Genomic DNA, 19,604 nt, shown 5'->3' with positions numbered 1-19,604 from the left:
AACACCTTGTGACAGTCACGTTAACACCCCCCTCCAACCAGGGGATAACATCTGATGTCTACTGTAGAAACACCGTGTGACAGTCACGTTAACACCCCCCCTCCTCCAACCAGGTGATAACATCTGATGTCTACTGTAGAAACACCTTGTGACAGTCACGTTAACAACCCCCCCTCCAACCAGGGATAACATCTGATGTCTACTGTAGAAACACCTTGTGACAGTCACGTTAACACCCCCCTCCAACCAGGTGATAACATCTGATATCTACTGTAGAAACACCTTGTGACAGTCACGTTAACACCCCTCCCCCTCCAACCAGGGATAACATCTGATGTCTACTGTAGAAACACCTTGTGACAGTCACATTAACAACCCCCCCTCCAAGCCCCATCCAGTGTCTCTATACTGTAAACCTCTCACAGGTAAAGTACAAGTAGCACAGAATGTGTGTGTGAACCTTTTCTCCCCACTCTTTCTCCCTGTACTCAACCCCCCGTCCTCCCCGGTTCTCCCCACTCTTTCTCCCTGTACTCAACCCCCCTGTCCTCCCCGGGTCTCCCCACTCTTTCTCCCTGTACTCAACCCCCCCGTCCTCCCCGGTTCTCCCCACTCTTTCTCCCTGTACTCAACCCTCCCGTCCTCCCCGGTTCTCCCCACTCTTTCTCCCTGTATTCAACCCCCCCGTCCTCCCCGGGTCTCCCCACTCTTTCTCCCGGTACTCAACCCCCCTTCCTCCCCGGTTCTCCCCACTCTTTCTCCCTGTACTCAACCCCCCCTTCCTCCCCACTCTTTCTCCCTGTACTCAACCCCCCCACCTCATCAATCTACACACAATACATCATAATGACAAAGCAAAAACAGGTTTTTAGACATTTTTGCTAATTTATAACAAATATATCACAAATATCACATTTACATAATTATTCAGACCCTTTACTCAGTACTTTGTTGAAGCCCCTTTGGTAGCAAATACAACTGCCAGTCTTCTTGCGTATGATGCTACAAGCTTGGCACACCTGTATTTGGGGAGTTTCTCCCATTCTTCTCTGTAGATCCTCTCAAGCTCTGTCAGGTTGGATGTCCCTCCAGAGATTTTTGATTGAGTTCAAGTCCGGGCTCTGGCTGGGCCACTCAAGGACATTCAGAGACTTGTCCCGAAGCCACTCCTGCGTTGTCTTGGTCTTGTTCTTAAGGTCGTTGTCCTGTTGGAAGGTGAACCTTCATCCCAGTCTGAGGTCCTGAGCGTTCTGGAGCAGGTTTTCATCAAGGATCTGTCTGTACTTTGCTCTGTTCATCTTGCCCTCAAGCCTGACTAGTCTCCCAGTTTCTGCTGCTGAAAAACTATGGGGATGGTATCAGGTTTAATCCAGATGTGACACTTGGCATTCAGGCCAAAGAGTTCAATCTTGTTTTTTGCTCTGACATGCACTGTCCACTGTGGGACCTTATATAGACAGGTGTGTGCCTTTCCAAATCATGTCCAATCAATTGAATTGACCACAGGTGGACTCCAATTAAGTTGTAGAAACATTTCAAGGATGATCAATGGAAACAGGATGCACCTGAGCTGATAGCAAAGGGTCTGAAAACGTATGTAAATAAGTGATCTCTGTTTTTTTAGGGGGAGGGGGGAGAGGGGAATTGGGTGCAGTGCCTGAGGGTGATGGGGAGGGGGAGGGGGAGGGAGGATGGTGAGGAAGGGGGAGAGGGGAATTGGGTGCAGTGCCTGAGGGTGATGGGGAGGGGGAGGGAGAATGGTGATGGGGAAGAGGGGGAATGGGTGCAGTGCCTGAGGGTGATGAGGAGGGGGAGGGAGGATGGTGATGAAGGGGGAGAGGGGAATTGGGTGCAGTGCCTGAGGGTGATGGGGAGGGGGAGGGAGGATGGTGATGAAGGGGGGAGGGGGGAGGGGGAATGGGTGCAGTGCCTGAGGGTGATGGGGAGGGGGAGGGAGGATGGTGATGAAGGGGGAGAGTTACATCACTCTGGGTCATCTTCACCATCTGGAAGTCACATGACTGGGGCACAGGGCAGAGAGGGAGAAAGAGAGAGAGAGAAAGAGAAAGAGAGAGCAAGAGAGAAAGAGCGAGAGAAAGAGAGAGAGAGAGAGAGAGAGAGAAAGAGAGAGAGAGCAAGAGAAAGAGAGAGAAAGAAGAGAGAGAGCGACAGAGAGAGCGAGAGAAAGAGAGAGAGAAAAGGAGAGAGAGAGAGAGAGAGGTAGACTGTCAGACCTCATTGTCAGATTCATCACTGCGCCTCCTCGTCATCCTCTTTTGTCTAAAAGTTGTCTGTTTTCACTTTGTTGTTATGGGGTAATGTGCGTAGATTGATGTGCGTAAATTTTTATTTAATCCATTTTAGGCTGTAACATAACAAAATGTGGAAAACGGAATGGGTCTGAATACTATACGAATGATTTAGTGTGCTGCATTGAAGTAGTAGTGAGCACATCCACATGTCTCCTAAAATGTCACAGCGTTTAATGTCATGTACAGCTTAAAATACACACACACACACACACACACACACACACACACACACACACACACACACACACACACACACACACACACACACACACACACACACACACACACACACACCTCAATATCCAGCCTGATAAGCGTACGATAGACCTCTTTCATTTCAGTTGAACTCGTGCCAAATGTGTTCCCCTGCTAAAGTGCTGCCTTTTCAGACACTTGCCTTGTTCATAGTTTTTCTGTGGCTGAGAGGGGCGAGTCTTCTGTTCTAACGAGGCGAGAGGTTTATAGACAAGTGGAGTGCTAATGCTATTTTCCGCTGTTTGAGAAATCTATTTTTCCCTCTGGCAGCACTAGAACTACATCCCAAATGGTACCCTATTCCCTACATAGTGCACTGCTATTTATCAAAGCTCTATGGGCCCTGGTCTAAAGTAGTGCACTACATAGGGAATAGGGTGCCATTTGGGACATAGTACTGGGACACTCCTTTTAACAATTAAGCACCGCTGGACTCTCACCAAAGTAATTATATATGGAAAGAGAATCGGTAAGTCTCCGATTTTATTATGGTAATGAAAAGTCCATTCCACTTTTTCTGAGTTTGTACAATTGTCTGAAATGACAAATGAGTGAACAGTGAAACATGGATGTACTCTGTTATGAGCTTGGTTTAGACTGATCTTTCATCGACTCGCCGATACATTGGAGTTCTTCTGACACTGGTGCTTTGGCTTAAAGCATTTTCCAGACACAACGACTGATACACACTATTCACAATCAGAAATAAAGGATCACAATAAACTAACGTGCCATGTCATGTGTGTGTGTGTGTGTGTGTGTGTGTGTGTGTGTGTGTGTGTGTCTCACTGGGGAATATTACATTCCACTCAGACTCATAGTGTTGCTCTGAGGTTTAGTTCTCCAGTGCTCAGTAGAGATACACCAAAATCTCAAAGGAAACAAAATCAATGTCCGAATGGAAACGCTCTCTGAATATTTCAACATTTTCCTTTGGTTGGGAATGCTGAAGCAGTGAGTGTGCAGAGTGAGCTGTGAGGAATGAAGCAGCACTGCCAGTTCCTCATTAAGGGCTTTAACAGTAGATTAATAAAGAGGAGAGAGAATGACTCTATCCCGAGTCCAGAGCCCAGACACACACACACACACACACACACTCTTGCAAGCAAGTTCACACGTACATACGCACGCGTTCCCACACACATATACACCTTCACACACACCTACACAAACAGGCCAAGAGTCCTTAGCCCCGGGTGCCATGGATCATCATCCAGCAAAATAAGGGCCTGTAGCGCCCAAACTACTAAAGAGGAAGAGGAAGCGAGAGAGAGAGAGAGTATAAAGACAGAGAGAGTATAAAGACGGAGGGAGTATAAAGAGAGAGAGAGTATAAAGAGAGAGAGTATAAAGAAAGAGAGTATAAAGAGAGAGAGGGAGTATAAAGAGAGAGAGAGTATAAAGAGAGAGAGTATAAAGAGAGAGAGTATAAAGAGAGAGAGTATAAAGAGAGAGAGTATAAAGAGAGAGAGTATAAAGAGAGAGAGAGTATAAAGAGAGAGAGTATAAAGAAAGAGAGTATAAAGAGAGAGAGGGAGTATAAAGAGAGAGAGAGTATAAAGAGAGAGAGTATAAAGAAAGAGAGAGTATAAAGAGAGAGAGGGAGTATAAAGAGAGAGAGAGTATAAAGAGAGAGAGTATAAAGAGAGAGAGTATAAAGAGAGAGAGTATAAAGAGAGAGAGAGTATAAAGAGAGAGAGTATAAAGAAAGAGAGTATAAAGAGAGAGAGGGAGTATAAAGAGAGAGAGAGTATAAAGAGAGAGAGTATAAAGAAAGAGAGAGTATAAAGAGAGAGAGGGAGTATAAAGAGAGAGAGAGTATAAAGAGAGAGAGTATAAAGAGAGAGAGTATAAAGAGAGAGAGTATAAAGAGAGAGAGAGTATAAAGAGAGAGAGTATAAAGAAAGAGAGTATAAAGAGAGAGAGGGAGTATAAAGAGAGAGAGAGTATAAAGAGAGAGAGTATAAAGAGAGAGAGCGTATAAAGAGAGAGAGTATAAAGAAAGAGAGAGTATAAAGAGAGAGAGGGAGTATAAAGAGAGAGAGAGTATAAAGAGAGAGAGTATAAAGAGAGAGAGTATAAAGAGAGAGAGTATAAAGAGAGAGAGAGTATAAAGAGAGAAATGATTAAGAGAGAGAGAGTATAAAGAGAGAGAGTATAAAGAGAGAGAGTAGAAAGAGAGAGAGAGTATAAAAAGAGAGAGTATAAAGAGAGAGAGTATAAAGAGAGAGAGTATAAAGAGAGAAATGATTAAGAGAGAGAGAGAGTATAAAGAGAAAGAGAGTATAAAGAGAGAAATGATTAAGAGAGAGAGAGTATAAAGAGAGAGAGTATAAAGAGAGAGAGTAGAAAGAGAGAGAGAGTATAAAAAGAGAGAGTATAAAGAGAGAGAGTATAAAGAGAGAGAGTATAAAGAGAGAAATGATTAAGAGAGAGAGAGAGTATAAAGAGAGAAAGTATAAAGAGAGAGAGTATAAAGAGAGAGAGAGAGTATAAAGAGAGAAAGGATTAAGAGAGAGAGAGTATAAAGAGAGAGAGAGTATAAAGAGAGAAAGGATTAAGAGAGAAAGGATTAAGAGAGAGAGAGTATAAAGAGAGAGAGAGTATATATAGAGAGAGAGTATAAAGAGAGAGAGTATAAAGAGAGAGAGAGAGTATAAAGAGAGAAAGGATTAAGCGAGAGAGAGTATAAAGAGAGAGAGTAGAAAGAGAGAAAGGATTAAGAGAGAAAGGATTAAGAGAGAGAGAGTATAGAGAGAGAGAGTATAAAGAGAGAAAGGATTAAGAGAGAAAGGATTAAGAGAGAGAGAGTATAAAGAGAGAGAGAGTATAAAGAGAGAAAGGATTAAGAGAGAGAGAGTATAAAGAGAGAGAGTAGAAAGAGAGAGAGAGTATAAAGAGAGAAAGGATTAAGAGAGAGAGAGTATAAAGAGAAAGAGAGTATGAAGAGAGAGAGAGTATAAAGAGAGAGAGTATAAAGAGAGAGAGAGTATAAAGAGTAGAGTGTAGAGAGAGAGAATATAAAGAGAGAGAGAGTATAAAGAGAGAGTATAAAGAGAGAGAGAGTATGAAGAGAGAGAGAGTATAAAGAGAGAGAGAGTATAAAGAGAGAGAGAGTATAAAGAGAGAGAATATAAAGAGAGAGAGAGTATAAAGAGAGAAATGATTAAGAGAGAGAGAGTATAAAGAGAGAGAGAGTATAAAGAGAGAAAGGATTAAGAGAGAGAGTATAAAGAGAGAGAGAGTATAAAGAGAGAGAGAGTATAAAGAGAGAAAGGATTAAGAGAGAGAGAGAGTATAAAGAGAGAAATGATTAAGAGAGAGAGAGTATAAAGAGAGAGAGAGTATAAAGAGAGAAAGGATTAAGAGAGAGAGAGTATAAAGAGAGAAATGATTAAGAGAGAGAGAGTATAAAGAGAGAGAGAGTATAAAGAGAGAGAGTATAAGAGAGAGAGTATAAAGAGAGAAAGGATTAAGAGAGAGAGAGTATAAAGAGAGAAATGATTAAGAGAGAGAGAGTATAAAGAGAGAGAGAGTATAAAGAGAGAAAGGATTAAGAGAGAGAGAGAGTATAAAGAGAGAGAGAGTATAAAGAGAGAAAGGATTAAGAGAGAGAGAGTATAAAGAGAGAGAGAGTATAAAGAGAGAGAGAGTATAAAGAGAGAGAGAGTATAAAGAGAGAGAGAGTATAAAGAGTAGAGTGTAGAGAGAGAGAATATAAAGAGAGAGAGAGTATAAAGAGAGAGAGAGTATAAAGAGAGAGAGAGAGAGAATATAAAGAGAGAGAGAGTATAAAGAGAGAGAGAGTATAAAGAGAGAAAGGATTAAGAGAGAATATAAAGAGAGAGAGAGTATAAAGAGAGAGAGAGAGTATAAAGAGAAAGAAAGTATAAAGAGAGAGAGAATATAAAGAGAGAGAGAGAGTATAAAGAGAGAGAGAGAATAAAGACGGAGGGAGTATAAAGAGAGAGAGAGTATAAAGAGTAGAGTGTAAAGAGAGAGAGAATATAAAGAGAGAGAGAGTATAAAGACGGAGGGAGTATAAAGAGAGAGAGAGTATAAAGAGAGAGAGAGTATAAAGAGTAGAGTGTAAAGAGAGAGAGAGTATAAAGAGAGAGAAAGAAAGGGAGAGAGAAAGAAAGGGAGAGAGTATAAAGAGAGAGAGTATAAAGAGAGAGTATAAAGAGTAGAGAGTATAAAGAGAGGGAGAGTATAAAGAGAGAGAGAGAGTATAAAAAGAGAGTATAAAGAGAGAGAGAGAGAGTATAAAAAGAGAGAGTATAAAGAGAGAGAGAGAGAGTATAAAGAGTAGAGTAGAGTATAAAGAGAGAGAGAATAAAGAGAGAGAGAGTATAAAAAGAGAGAGTATAAAGAGAGAGAGTATAAAGAGTAGAGAGTATAAAGAGAGAGAGAGTATAAAGAGAGAGAGAGAGTATAAAGAGAGAGAGAGTATAAAGAGAGAGAGAGTGTATAGAGAGAGAGAGTATAAAGAGAGAGAGTATAAAGAGTAGAGAGTATAAAGAGAGAGAGAGTATAAAGAGAGAGAGAGAGTATAAAGAGAGAGAGAGTATAAAGAGAGAGAAAGAAAGGGAGAGAGAAAGAAAGGGAGAGAGTATAAAGAGAGAGAGTATAAAGAGAGAGTATAAAGAGTAGAGAGTATAAAGAGAGGGAGAGTATAAAGAGAGAGAGAGAGTATAAAAAGAGAGTATAAAGAGAGAGAGAGAGAGTATAAAAAGAGAGAGTATAAAGAGAGAGAGAGAGAGTATAAAGAGTAGAGTAGAGTATAAAGAGAGAGAGAATAAAGAGAGAGAGAGTATAAAAAGAGAGAGTATAAAGAGAGAAAGGATTAAGAGAGAGAGAGTATAAAGAGAGAAATGATTAAGAGAGAGAGAGTATAAAGAGAGAGAGAGTATAAAGAGAGAAAGGATTAAGAGAGAGAGAGAGTATAAAGAGAGAGAGAGTATAAAGAGAGAAAGGATTAAGAGAGAGAGAGTATAAAGAGAGAGAGAGTATAAAGAGAGAGAGAGTATAGAGAGAGAGAGTATAAAGAGAGAGAGAGTATAAAGAGTAGAGTGTAGAGAGAGAGAATATAAAGAGAGAGAGAGTATAAAGAGAGAGAGAGTATAAAGAGAGAGAGAGAGAGAATATAAAGAGAGAGAGAGTATAAAGAGAGAGAGAGTATAAAGAGAGAGAGAGAGTATAAAGAGAAAGAAAGTATAAAGAGAGAGAGAATATAAAGAGAGAGAGAGAGTATAAAGAGAGAGAGAGAATAAAGACGGAGGGAGTATAAAGAGAGAGAGAGTATAAAGAGTAGAGTGTAAAGAGAGAGAGAATATAAAGAGAGAGAGAGTATAAAGACGGAGGGAGTATAAAGAGAGAGAGAGTATAAAGAGAGAGAGAGTATAAAGAGTAGAGTGTAAAGAGAGAGAGAGTATAAAGAGAGAGAAAGAAAGGGAGAGAGAAAGAAAGGGAGAGAGTATAAAGAGAGAGAGTATAAAGAGAGAGTATAAAGAGTAGAGAGTATAAAGAGAGGGAGAGTATAAAGAGAGAGAGAGAGTATAAAAAGAGAGTATAAAGAGAGAGAGAGAGAGTATAAAAAGAGAGAGTATAAAGAGAGAGAGAGAGAGTATAAAGAGTAGAGTAGAGTATAAAGAGAGAGAGAATAAAGAGAGAGAGAGTATAAAAAGAGAGAGTATAAAGAGAGAGAGTATAAAGAGTAGAGAGTATAAAGAGAGAGAGAGTATAAAGAGAGAGAGAGAGTATAAAGAGAGAGAGAGTATAAAGAGAGAGAGAGTATAAAGAGAGAGAGAGTATAAAGAGAGAGAGTATAAAGAGTAGAGAGTATAAAGAGAGAGAGAGTATAAAGAGAGAGAGAGAGTATAAAGAGAGAGAGAGTATAAAGACGGAGGGAGTATAAAGAGAGAGAGAGTATAAAGAGAGAGAGAGTATAAAGAGTAGAGTGTAAAGAGAGAGAAAGAAAGGGAGAGAGAAAGAAAGGGAGAGAGTATAAAGAGAGAGAGTATAAAGAGAGAGTATAAAGAGTAGAGAGTATAAAGAGAGGGAGATTATAAAGAGAGAGAGAGAGTATAAAAAGAGAGTATAAAGAGAGAGAGAGAGAGTATAAAAAGAGAGAGTATAAAGAGAGAGAGAGAGAGTATAAAGAGTAGAGTAGAGTATAAAGAGAGAGAGAATAAAGAGAGAGAGAGTATAAAAAGAGAGAGTATAAAGAGAGAGAGTATAAAGAGTAGAGAGTATAAAGAGAGAGAGAGTATAAAGAGAGAGAGAGAGAGTATAAAGAGAGAGAGAGTATAAAGAGAGAGAGAGTATAAAGAGAGAGAGTATAAAGAGTAGAGAGTATAAAGAGAGAGAGTATAAAGAGAGAGAGAGAGTATAAAGAGAGAGAGAGTATAAAGAGAGAGAGAGAGAGTATAAAGAGAGAGTATAAAGAGAGAGAGAGTATAAAGAGAGAGAGAGAGAGAGTATAAAGAGAGAGTATAAAGAGAGAGAGAGTATAAAGAGAGAGAGAGAGAGTATAAAGAGAGAGTATAAAGAGAGAGAGAGTATAAAGAGAGAGAGAGTATAAAGAGAGTATAAAGAGAGAGAGAGTATAAAGAGAGAGTATAACGAGAGAGAGAGAGTATAAAGGGGAAGAAAGGGAGAAACAGTAGAGCCTCCCCAACAATCTGATGACTGTCAGAGTGCTCTGCTCTCCTCTGCCAGCTTCTCAATGGGACCTGGAGGTAGCCTACATGTCACTGTGACCCACCGTGAATTATTGGCGAGACGCTCTTTATTAGAGAGAACATAACGCGCTTGGATTGAGTTACCCTGAGATTTGGTCAAACAGCCTCTTAAAAGGAACAAGCACGATGCTGTGAAAACGTCTAACTCTGCCCGTCGAAACAAAAGTCCCAGTACTTCTTTGTCGGGAACTCGGACTCCAACTGTTTGAGCTCTTTGTTCCGAGCGAGGGGGAATTCTTGGAAGAGAAGAAGTGACTTAAGTGCGACTGGCAGACCCAGGCAGAGCGAATGCTGACGACTGGCGCTGTCCAACAACAATATAAATGTCTCTTTCCACTGCATAAGGCTCAGCTTCGTCCATATTAGTGGGCAGCTACAAAGACAGCCTTGTGCTGGTAGTAGCTAGTAGAGGACAGAAGGTTTCTAGACAGACATACTGATACTGTGGCTCATGGTAATAATAATATTATATATGGACAGTTATGGCTGGGGTTTGACACGATCAAACAGGTTAGGACCTAGTAATGGTCTAATGGGGTCAGCCGGGGCCTAGTAATGGTCTAATGGGGTCAGCCGGGGCCTAGTAATGATCTAATGGGGTCAGCCAGGACCTAGTAATGGTCTAATGGGGTCAGCCAGGACCTAGTAATGGTCTAATGGGGTCAGCCAGGACCTAGTAATGGTCTAATGGGGTCAGCCAGGACCTAGTAATGGTCTAATGGGGTCAGCCGGGGCCTAGTAATGATCTAATGGGGTCAGCCAGGACCTAGTAACGGTCTAATGGGATCAGCCAGGACCTAGTAATGGTCTAATGGGGTCAGCCAGGACCTAGTAATGGTCTAATGGGGTCAGCAGGGGCCTAGTAATGGTCTAATGGGGTCAGCCGGGGCCTAGTAATGGTCTAATGGGGTCAGCCGGGGCCTAGTAATGGTCTAATGGGGTCAGCAGGGGCCTAGTAATGGTCTAATGGGGTCAGCCAGGACCTAGTAATGGTCTAATGGGGTCAGCCGGGGCCTAGTAATGATCTAATGGGGTCAGCCAGGACCTAGTAATGGTCTAATGGGGTCAGCCAGGACCTAGTAATGGTCTAATGGGGTCAGCCAGGACCTAGTAATGGTCTAATGGGTTCAGCCAGGGCCTAGTAATGGTCTAATGGGATCAGCCAGGACCTAGTAATGGTCTAATGGGGTCAGCCAGGACCTAGTAATGGTCTAATGGGGTCAGCCGGGGCCTAGTAATGATCTAATGGGGTCAGCCAGGACCTAGTAATGGTCTAATGGGGTCAGCCGGGGCCTAGTAATGGTCTAATGGGGTCAGCCAGGACCTAGTAATGGTCTAATGGGGTCAGCCGGGGCCTAGTAATGATCTAATGGGGTCAGCCAGGACCTAGTAATGGTCTAATGGGATCAGCCAGGACCTAGTAATGGTCTAATGGGGTCAGCCAGGACCTAGTAATGGTCTAATGGGGTCAGCCAGGACCTAGTAATGGTCTAATGGGGTCAGCCAGGACCTAGTAATGGTCTAATGGGGTCAGCCGGGGCCTAGTAATGATCTAATGGGGTCAGCCAGGACCTAGTAATGGTCTAATGGGATCAGCCAGGACCTAGTAATGGTCTAATGGGGTCAGCCAGGACCTAGTAATGGTCTAATGGGGTCAGCCAGGACCTAGTAATGGTCTAATGGGGTCAGCCAGGACCTAGTAATGGTCTAATGGGGTCAGCCAGGACCTAGTAATGATCTACTATTTTTGGTCAGGTCACATTGTCAGGAAAACATCTAACCCTGATACCATGTCTTGGACATCCATATTAAAATAGATAGAAAACTACTAACCCTGATACCATGTCTTGGACATCCATATTAAAATAGATAGAAAACTACTAACCCTGATACCATGTCTTGGACATCCATATTAAAATAGATAGAAAACTACTAACCCTGATACCATGTCTTGGGTATCTAAAATTGATAGACATTTTATTTAGAGGTAAACTGTAAATACTATGCCGAAGTTCAATAGAATGCAGTGTTTTCCCTCCTAAATATGCTGAATAATCCCAGGCATCGACAGCTGTACTGTACAGTACAAACCCAATGTCACTGTTAGAACCAAAAAGAAAGGAGGATCAGGGCACTCTTCATATAATTCATTAAAATGCCTTTATTTCTATGGCATGTTCAATGGGAACACAGTTTAAAAACTGACGCGTTTCGGCTGCACTATCGCTGCTAATTCAACTAAATGTACAGTACACACCCAACTTATTTTTGTATTTTTATTTCACCTTTATTTAACCAGGTAAGCTAGTTGAGAACAAGTTCTCATTTACAACTGTGACCTGGCTAAGATAAAGCAAAGCAGTGCGACAAAAACAACAACACAGAGTTACACATGGAATAAACAAACATACAGTCAGTAATGCAATAGCAAAATTCTATATACAGTGAGTGCAAATGAGGTAGGATAAGGGAGGTAAGGCAATAAATAGGCCATGGTGGCGAAGTAATTACAATATAGCAATTAAACACTGGAGTGATAGATGTGCAGAAAATGAATGTGCAAGTAGAGATACTGGGGTGCAAAGGAGCAAAATAAATAAATAACAGTATGGGGATGAGGTAGTTGGATGGGCTATTTAAAGATGGGCTATTTACAGATGGGCTATTTACAGATGGGCTATTTACAGATGGGCTATGTACATACAGTGCCTTGCGAAAGTATTCGGCCCCCTTGAACTTTGCGACCTTTTGCCACATTTCAGGCTTCAAACATAAAGATATAAAACTGTATTTTTTTGTGAAGAATCAACAACAAGTGGGACACAATCATGAAGTGGAACAACATTTATTGGATATTTCAAACTTTTTTAACAAATCAAAAACTGAAAAATTGGGCGTGCAAAATTATTTAGCCCCCTTAAGTTAATACTTTGTAGCGCCACCTTTTGCTGCGATTACAGCTGTAAGTCGCTTGGGGTATGTCTCTATCAGTTTTGCACATCGAGAGACTGACATTTTTTCCCATTCCTCCTTGCAAAACAGCTCGAGCTCAGTGAGGTTGGATGGAGAGCATTTGTGAACAGCAGTTTTCAGTTCTTTCCACAGATTCTCGATTGGATTCAGGTCTGGACTTTGACTTGGCCATTCTAACACCTGGATATGTTTATTTTTGAACCATTCCATTGTAGATCTTGCTTTATGTTTTGGATCATTGTCTTGTTGGAAGACAAATCTCTGTCCCAGTCTCAGGTCTTTTGAAGACTCCATCAGGTTTTCTTCCAGAATGGTCCTGTATTTAACCATCTTCCCTGTCCCTGCTGAAGAAAAGCAGGCCCAAACCATGATGCTGCCACCACCATGTTTGACAGTGGAGATGGTGTGTTCAGGGTGATGAGCTGTGTTGCTTTTACGCCAAACATAACGTTTTGCATTGTTGCCAAAAAGTTCAATTTTGGTTTCATCTGACCAGAGCACCTTCTTCCACATGTTTGGTGTGTCTCCCAGGTGGCTTGTGGCAAACTTTAAACAACACTTTTTATGGATATCTTTAAGAAATGGCTTTCTTCTTGCCACTCTTCCATAAAGGCCAGATTTGTGCAATATACGATTGATTGTTGTCCTATGGACAGAGTCTCCCACCTCAGCTGTAGATCTCTGCAGTTCATCCAGAGTGATCATGGGCCTCTTGGCTGCATCTCTGATCAGTCTTCTCCTTGTATGAGCTGAAGGTTTAGAGGGACGGCCAGGTCTTGGTAGATTTGCAGTGGTCTGATACTCCTTCCATTTCAATATTATCGCTTGCACAGTGCTCCTTGGGATGTTTAAAGCTTGGGAAATATTTTTGTATCCAAAGCCGGCTTTAAACTTCTTCACAACAGTATCTCGGACCTGCCTGGTGTGTTTCTTGTTCTTCATGATGCTCTCTGCGCTTTTAACGGACCTCTGAGACTATCACAGTGCAGGTGCATTTATACGGAGACTTGATTACACACAGGTGGATTGTATTTATCATCATTAGTCATTTAGGTCAACATTGGATCATTCAGAGATCCTCACTGAACTTCTGGGGAGAGTTTGCTGCACTGAAAGTAAAGGGGCTGAATAATTTTGCACGCCCAATTTTTCAGTTTTTGATTTGTTAAAACAGTCTGAAATATCCAATAAATGTCGTTCCACTTCATGATTGTGTCCCACTTGTTGTTGATTCGTCACAAAAAAATACAGTTTTATATCTTTATGTTTGAAGCCTGAAATGTGGCAAAAGGTCGCAAAGTTCAAGGGGGCCGAATACTTTCGCAAGGCACTGTATGTAGTGATCTGTGAGCTGCTCTGACAGCTGGTGCTTAAAGTTAGTGAGGGAGATACGAGTCTCCAGCTTCAGTGATTTTTGCAGTTCGATCCAGTCATTGGCAGCAGAGAACTGGAAGTAAAGGTGGCCAAAGGAGGAATTGGCTTTGGGGGTGACCAGTGAGATATACCTGCTGGAGCGCGTGCTATGGGTGGGTGCTGCTATGTTGACAAGTGAGCTGAGGTAAGGCGGGGCATTACCTAGTAAAGACTTACAGATGACCTGGAGCCAGTGGGTTTGGCGATGAATATGAAGCGAGGGCCAGCCAACGAGAGCATACAGGTCGCAGTGGTGGGTAGTATATGGGGCTTTGGTGACAAAACGGATGGCACTGTGATAGACTGCATCCAATTTGCTGAGTAGAGTGTTGGAGGCTATTTTGTAAAGGACATTGCCGAAGTCGAGGATTGGTAGGATAGTCAGTTTTACGAGGGTATGTTTGGCAGCATGAGTGAAGGATGCTTTGTTGTGGAATAGGAAGCTGATTCTAGATGTAATTTTGGATTGGAGATGCTTAATGTGAGCCTGGAAGGAGAGTTTACAGTCTAACCAGACACCCAGGTATTTGTAGTTGTCCACATATTCTAAGTCAGAGTCGTCCAGAGTAGTGATGCTGGACGGGCGGGCAGGTGCAGACAGCGATCGGTTGAAGAGCATGCATTTGGTTTTACTTGTATTTAAGAGCAGTTGGAGGCCACGGAAGGAGAGTTGTATGGCATTGAAGCTCATCTGGAGGGTTGTTAACACAGTGTACAAAGAAGGGCCAGAAGTATACAGAATGGTGTCATCTGCGTAGAGGTGGATCAGAGAATCACCAGCAGCAAGAGCGACATCATTTATGTATACACAGAGGAGAGTCAGCCCAAGAATTGAACCCTGTGGCACCCCCATAGAGACTGCCAGAGGTCCGGACAACAGGCCCTCCGATTTGACACACTGAACTCTGTCTGAGAAGTAGTTGGTGAACCAGGTGAGGCAGTCATTTGAGAAACCAACCCAATGTCACTGTTTGTTCAACTAAATGTACAGTACATACCCAATGTCACTGTTAGTTCAACTAAATGTACAGAACATACCCAATGTCACTGTTAGTTCAACTAAATGAACAGTACATACCCAATGTCACTGTTAGTTCAACTAAATGTACAGTACATACCCAATGTCACTGTTAGTTCAACTACTTTCAGCTCATACAATCACAATACTACAGTACTTTCTGGAGTTTTCCAATTTGCTCCCAAAGTGAGTGTTTTACAATATTTTACCTTTATTTAACTAGGCAAGTCAGATAAGAACAAATTCTTATTTTACAATGATGGCCTACCCTGGCCAAACCCTAACCCGGACGATGCTGGGCCAATTGTGCACCGGCCTATGGGACTACCAATCATGGCTGGTTGTGATACAGCCCGGGATCACACCAGGGTCTGTAGTGACGCCTATAGCACTGGGATGCAGTGCCATAGACCAGACACTACTGCTTGACCAAATGCCCATTGGCCAGTGCTATAGGTATGTGACAGATACTGTAAACACCCACCAACAATGAAAAGACTGATCTAAATATTTACATGGTGGTCACTTGTTATTTCTAATAGCAAGGCTTTTTGAGGGAGCGAACCATGTTCATTTCCACTGTCCAGCGCATGCCAAACCATGTTAATTTCCACTGTCCAGCGCATGTCAAACCATGTTCATTTCCACTGTCCAGCGCATGTCAAACCATGTTCATTTCCACTGTCCAGCGCATGTCAAACCATGTTCATTTCCACTGTCCAGCGCATGTCAAACCATGTTCATTTCCACTGTCCAGCGCATGTCAAACCATGTTCATTTCCACTGTCCAGCGCATGTCAAACCATGTTCATTTCCACTGTCCAGCGCATGTCAAACCATGTTCATTTCCACTGTCCAGCGCATGTCAAACCATGTTAATTTCCACTGTCCAGCGCATGTCAAACCATGTTAATTTCCACTGTCCAGCGCATGTCAAACCATGTTAATTTCCACTGTCCAGCGCATGTCAAACCATGTTCATTTCCACTGTCCAGCGCATGCCAAACCATGTTAATTTCCACTGTCCAGCGCATGTCAAACCATGTTCATTTCCACTGTCCAGCGCATGTCAAACCATGTTCATTTCCACTGTCCAGCGCATGTCAAACCATGTTCATTTCCACTGTCCAGCGCATGTCAAACCATGTTCATTTCCACTGTCCAGCGCATGCCAAACCATGTTAATTTCCACTCTCCAGCGCATGTCAAACCATGTTCATTTCCACTGTCCAGCGCATGTCAAACCATGTTCATTTCCACTGTCCAGCGCATGTCAAACCATGTTCATTTCCACTCTCCAGCGCATGTCAAACCATGTTAATTTCCACTGTCCAGCGCATGTCAAACCATGTTCATTTCCACTGTCCAGCGCATGCCAAACCATGTTAATTTCCACTGTCCAGCGCATGTCAAACCATGTTCATTTCCACTGTCCAGCGCATGCCAAACCATGTTCATTTCCACTGTCCAGCGCATGTCAAACCATGTTCATTTCCACTGTCCAGCGCATGTCAAACCATGTTCATTTCCACTGTCCAGCGCATGCCAAACCATGTTCATTTGAGGAATGTGATACAATACCTTAGCTGGAAGGCCAATAAATTGAATGATCTACTTAATTAACCTTTAAAGACGTGTGAAATGCTAAGCTGTACGGGAAATAGCCAAGAGCATCTTAACAAAATGTTAGTTTGTCAGATGTTTTTTACACCTCAAAAGTAGTAATGTTGAGATGTCCCATGCCATCTATTGTGTAGATCCAGCTATATGCCTCATTCCAAAATGAATGGAAACCTTTTCAATGTTTGATTTCACCAAGACCTAAAATACTCCTGTAGTGTATTCCATGAAGCTGACTACAATAGCCAACAATTTACCAGGAAAAGGCCGACCTTCAAGTCAACATTTCTCAACTCTTTGAAACATGGAACGCAGTCCTGTTTACAGTAACCAGTGCTTGGCAGACTGGAATGCAATAATTTAATTTAATTCACAAACCACACATTTTTCTAGTAAAAACATAGCTATTTTACATGGTATTTAATGTCCCTAACCACCTCCAAGAAAACCAGAATGCAGTTATCACGTGAGAAAAAACATAATAGTGACAGACAAAATGCAGTCATGATTTTAATCTCCACACATAACATTTTATGAAAAGCCCACACACAAAAAATCTGCCTCCATTTTGAAGCTTACACTGGATAGTTCCATCTGTGGACAGTCTAAGCCAGATGGCATAGTAGTATCCCAGCTTTGATAAATAAACTGTGTGGACCATAACACTTATTAACACCAAGACAGATCATTAACCAAGGCCAGACCTCAGACAGAACACTAACCCAGACCAGACCTGGTACAGAACACTAACCCAGACTAGACCTGGGACAGAACACTAACCCAGACCAGACCTGGTACAGAACACTAACCCAGACCAGACCTGGGACAGAACACTAACCCAGACCAGACCTGGTACAGAACACTAACCCAGACTAGACCTGGGACAGAACACTAACCCAGACCAGACCTGGGACAGAACACTAACCCAGACCAAACCTGGGACAGAACACTAACCCAGACCAGACCTGGTACAGAACACTAACCCAGACTAGACCTGGGACAGAACACTAACCCAGACCAGACCTGGGACAGAACACTAACCCAGACCAGACCTGGTACAGAACACTAACCCAGACCAGACCTGGTACAGAACACTAACCCAGACCAGACCTGGGACAGAACATTGACCCAGACCAGACATAGGGCAGAACAGTAACCCAGACTAGACCTGAGACAGAACACTAACCCAGGCTAGACCTGGGACAGAACACTAACCCAGACCATACCTGGTACAGAACACTAACCCAGACCAGACCTGGGACAGAACACTAACCCAGACCAGACATAGGGCAGAACACTAACCCAGACCAGACCTGGGACAGAACACTAACCCAGACCAGACATAGGGCAGAACAGTAACCCAGACCAGACCTGGGACAGAACACTAACCCAGACCAGACCTGGTACAGAACACTAACCCAGACCAGACCTGGGACAGAACATTGACCCAGACCAGACATAGGGCAGAACAGTAACCCAGACTAGACCTGAGACAGAACACTAACCCAGGCTAGACCTGAGACAGAACACTAACCCAGGCTAGACCTGGGACAGAACACTAACCCAGGCCAGACCTGTGACAGAACACTAACCCAGGCTAGACCTGAGACAGAACACTAACCCATGCTAGAACACTAACCCGAAATAGACTTGGGACAGAACACAAACCCAGACCAGACCTGAGACAGAAAACTAACCCAGAACAGACCTGAGACAGGGCTCAGGACTTGAGGGATTGAGGGCCATTGGGGGCGATACTATATTGATGGCCAGAGAAAAGAGAGAGAAAGAGTGTATTTGAACAAGCTTTGTGAACCTTGTTGGTGAGGGATATTTACATGGGCCTGGAAGAAGATGAGAGCTAGGGAGACTAGAGTGTATTTTCACAGCAGTTGTAAACCTGGTTGGGGGAGAGAGATGAAGAGAGATTGTGTTTACCTAGGGCCATAGGCGGACAAGGGAGAGAGACGATAATGTGTTTTCAACAGAGAGTGTGTTCACAACCTCTGTGTGTAAAGATATTGATACAGGGTAGAAGGTCAGCTTAGAGAGGGAAGAGTAGATTTTTTCAGGCATTGCCGAGTTTGTTGTGTACCTACGTTCTTCCGGTGAGACGTGAGGCAGCGCCTGGCCCCGGACCAGCCGACAAGTAGAACTGTCGCCGGCACACACACCGCAGTTGTCTTCCCTGGCACCGCTGCCCAGCTGTCTGTCACATCCCACCTCCTGCCAACACAAATATGGATAGAGAGGTGAGAAAGAGAGAGGGGGATTTGGTTTAGCATTTCTCTACAACCACAATAACATCTGCTAAACATGTGTATGTGAACAATAACATTTGATTTGGATAGAGAGGGGATGAACGGAGGCGGAGGGACAGAAAGTGGAGGGTGGTTACAAGAGAGGTATAGGAAAAGTGAGAGTGAGATGGACACACTGTACCCCCCCCCCCCCCTCCCCCCCCCACACACACACACACACACATGCTTCTCCTTTCAGGAATTCAGTTTATTTTCCCAGCTCAACGCTCCATCCATGCTCTCATCATTAATAAATAAACATTGGAAGGTAGAGGACTGGCCCCATTCTGTCACGTGTTAAACCCAGTACTATTTCAGCCTGCTGTCTATTCTATTCCTCACAGCCTGCTGTCTATTCTATTCCTCACAGCCTTCTATACCATGATCTCATCGCTACTGGAACTTTGACTTGCCTTTCAGATTCACCTCAGCATGTGACTAAGACCAAGTTTTGACCCCTCTATATAGACAAAACAGTAGTTCCAACCACAGCACAGAATTAGACACCCAGTTGGAATTGGTTGTGACTCAGAACTAGGTAGACTACTGTACAGTGCCTACTGTATGTTTGAAGGTTGTGTGATGGATTTCAGATAGCAGTGAAATGTGTACCAGCTGTGTGGACGGCCTATGGAAGGCCCAGCTCATATGAAACCCCTCTATGTTTCTATGCATGACAGAGAGAGACAGAGAGACATAGAGAGAGAGAGACAGAAAGAGAAACAGAGACAGAGAGAGAGACAGAGAGAGAAAGAAACAGAGAGAGAGAAACAAAGACAGAGACAGAAAGAGAGAGAGAAAGAAAGAAAGAGAGAGAGAGACAGAAAGAGAAACAGAGACAGAGAGAGAGACCGAGAGAGAAAGAAACAGAGAGAGAAACAAAGACAGAGAGAGAAAGAGAGAGAGACAGAGAAAGAGAGAGAGAGAGAGAGAGAGAGAGAGAGAGAGAGAGAAACAGAGAGAGAGAAAC

General features: G+C 42.8%; 1 protein-coding gene across 1 annotated transcript in view; it reads right to left on the bottom strand.

Moving 5' to 3' along the window:
• Positions 1-19,604, bottom strand: part of LOC149971460 (ADAMTS-like protein 3) — a 231,058-nt gene that overhangs the window by 89,930 nt on the left and 121,524 nt on the right. Inside the window, exon 7 of the mRNA XM_090222838.1 lies at positions 18,434-18,560. Coding sequence (XP_090078964.1) covers positions 18,434-18,560 — 127 coding nt within the window. The remainder of the gene's footprint in view (positions 1-18,433; positions 18,561-19,604) is intronic.

The sequence above is a fragment of the Oncorhynchus mykiss genome, chromosome 26 (assembly GCF_057628025.1).
Source record: "Oncorhynchus mykiss isolate SJ-2025 chromosome 26, ASM5762802v1, whole genome shotgun sequence".
NCBI lineage: Eukaryota > Metazoa > Chordata > Actinopteri > Salmoniformes > Salmonidae > Oncorhynchus > Oncorhynchus mykiss.
The sequence above is the reverse complement of the archived record's forward strand: the minus strand, read 5'-3'. Positions and strand labels throughout refer to the sequence as shown.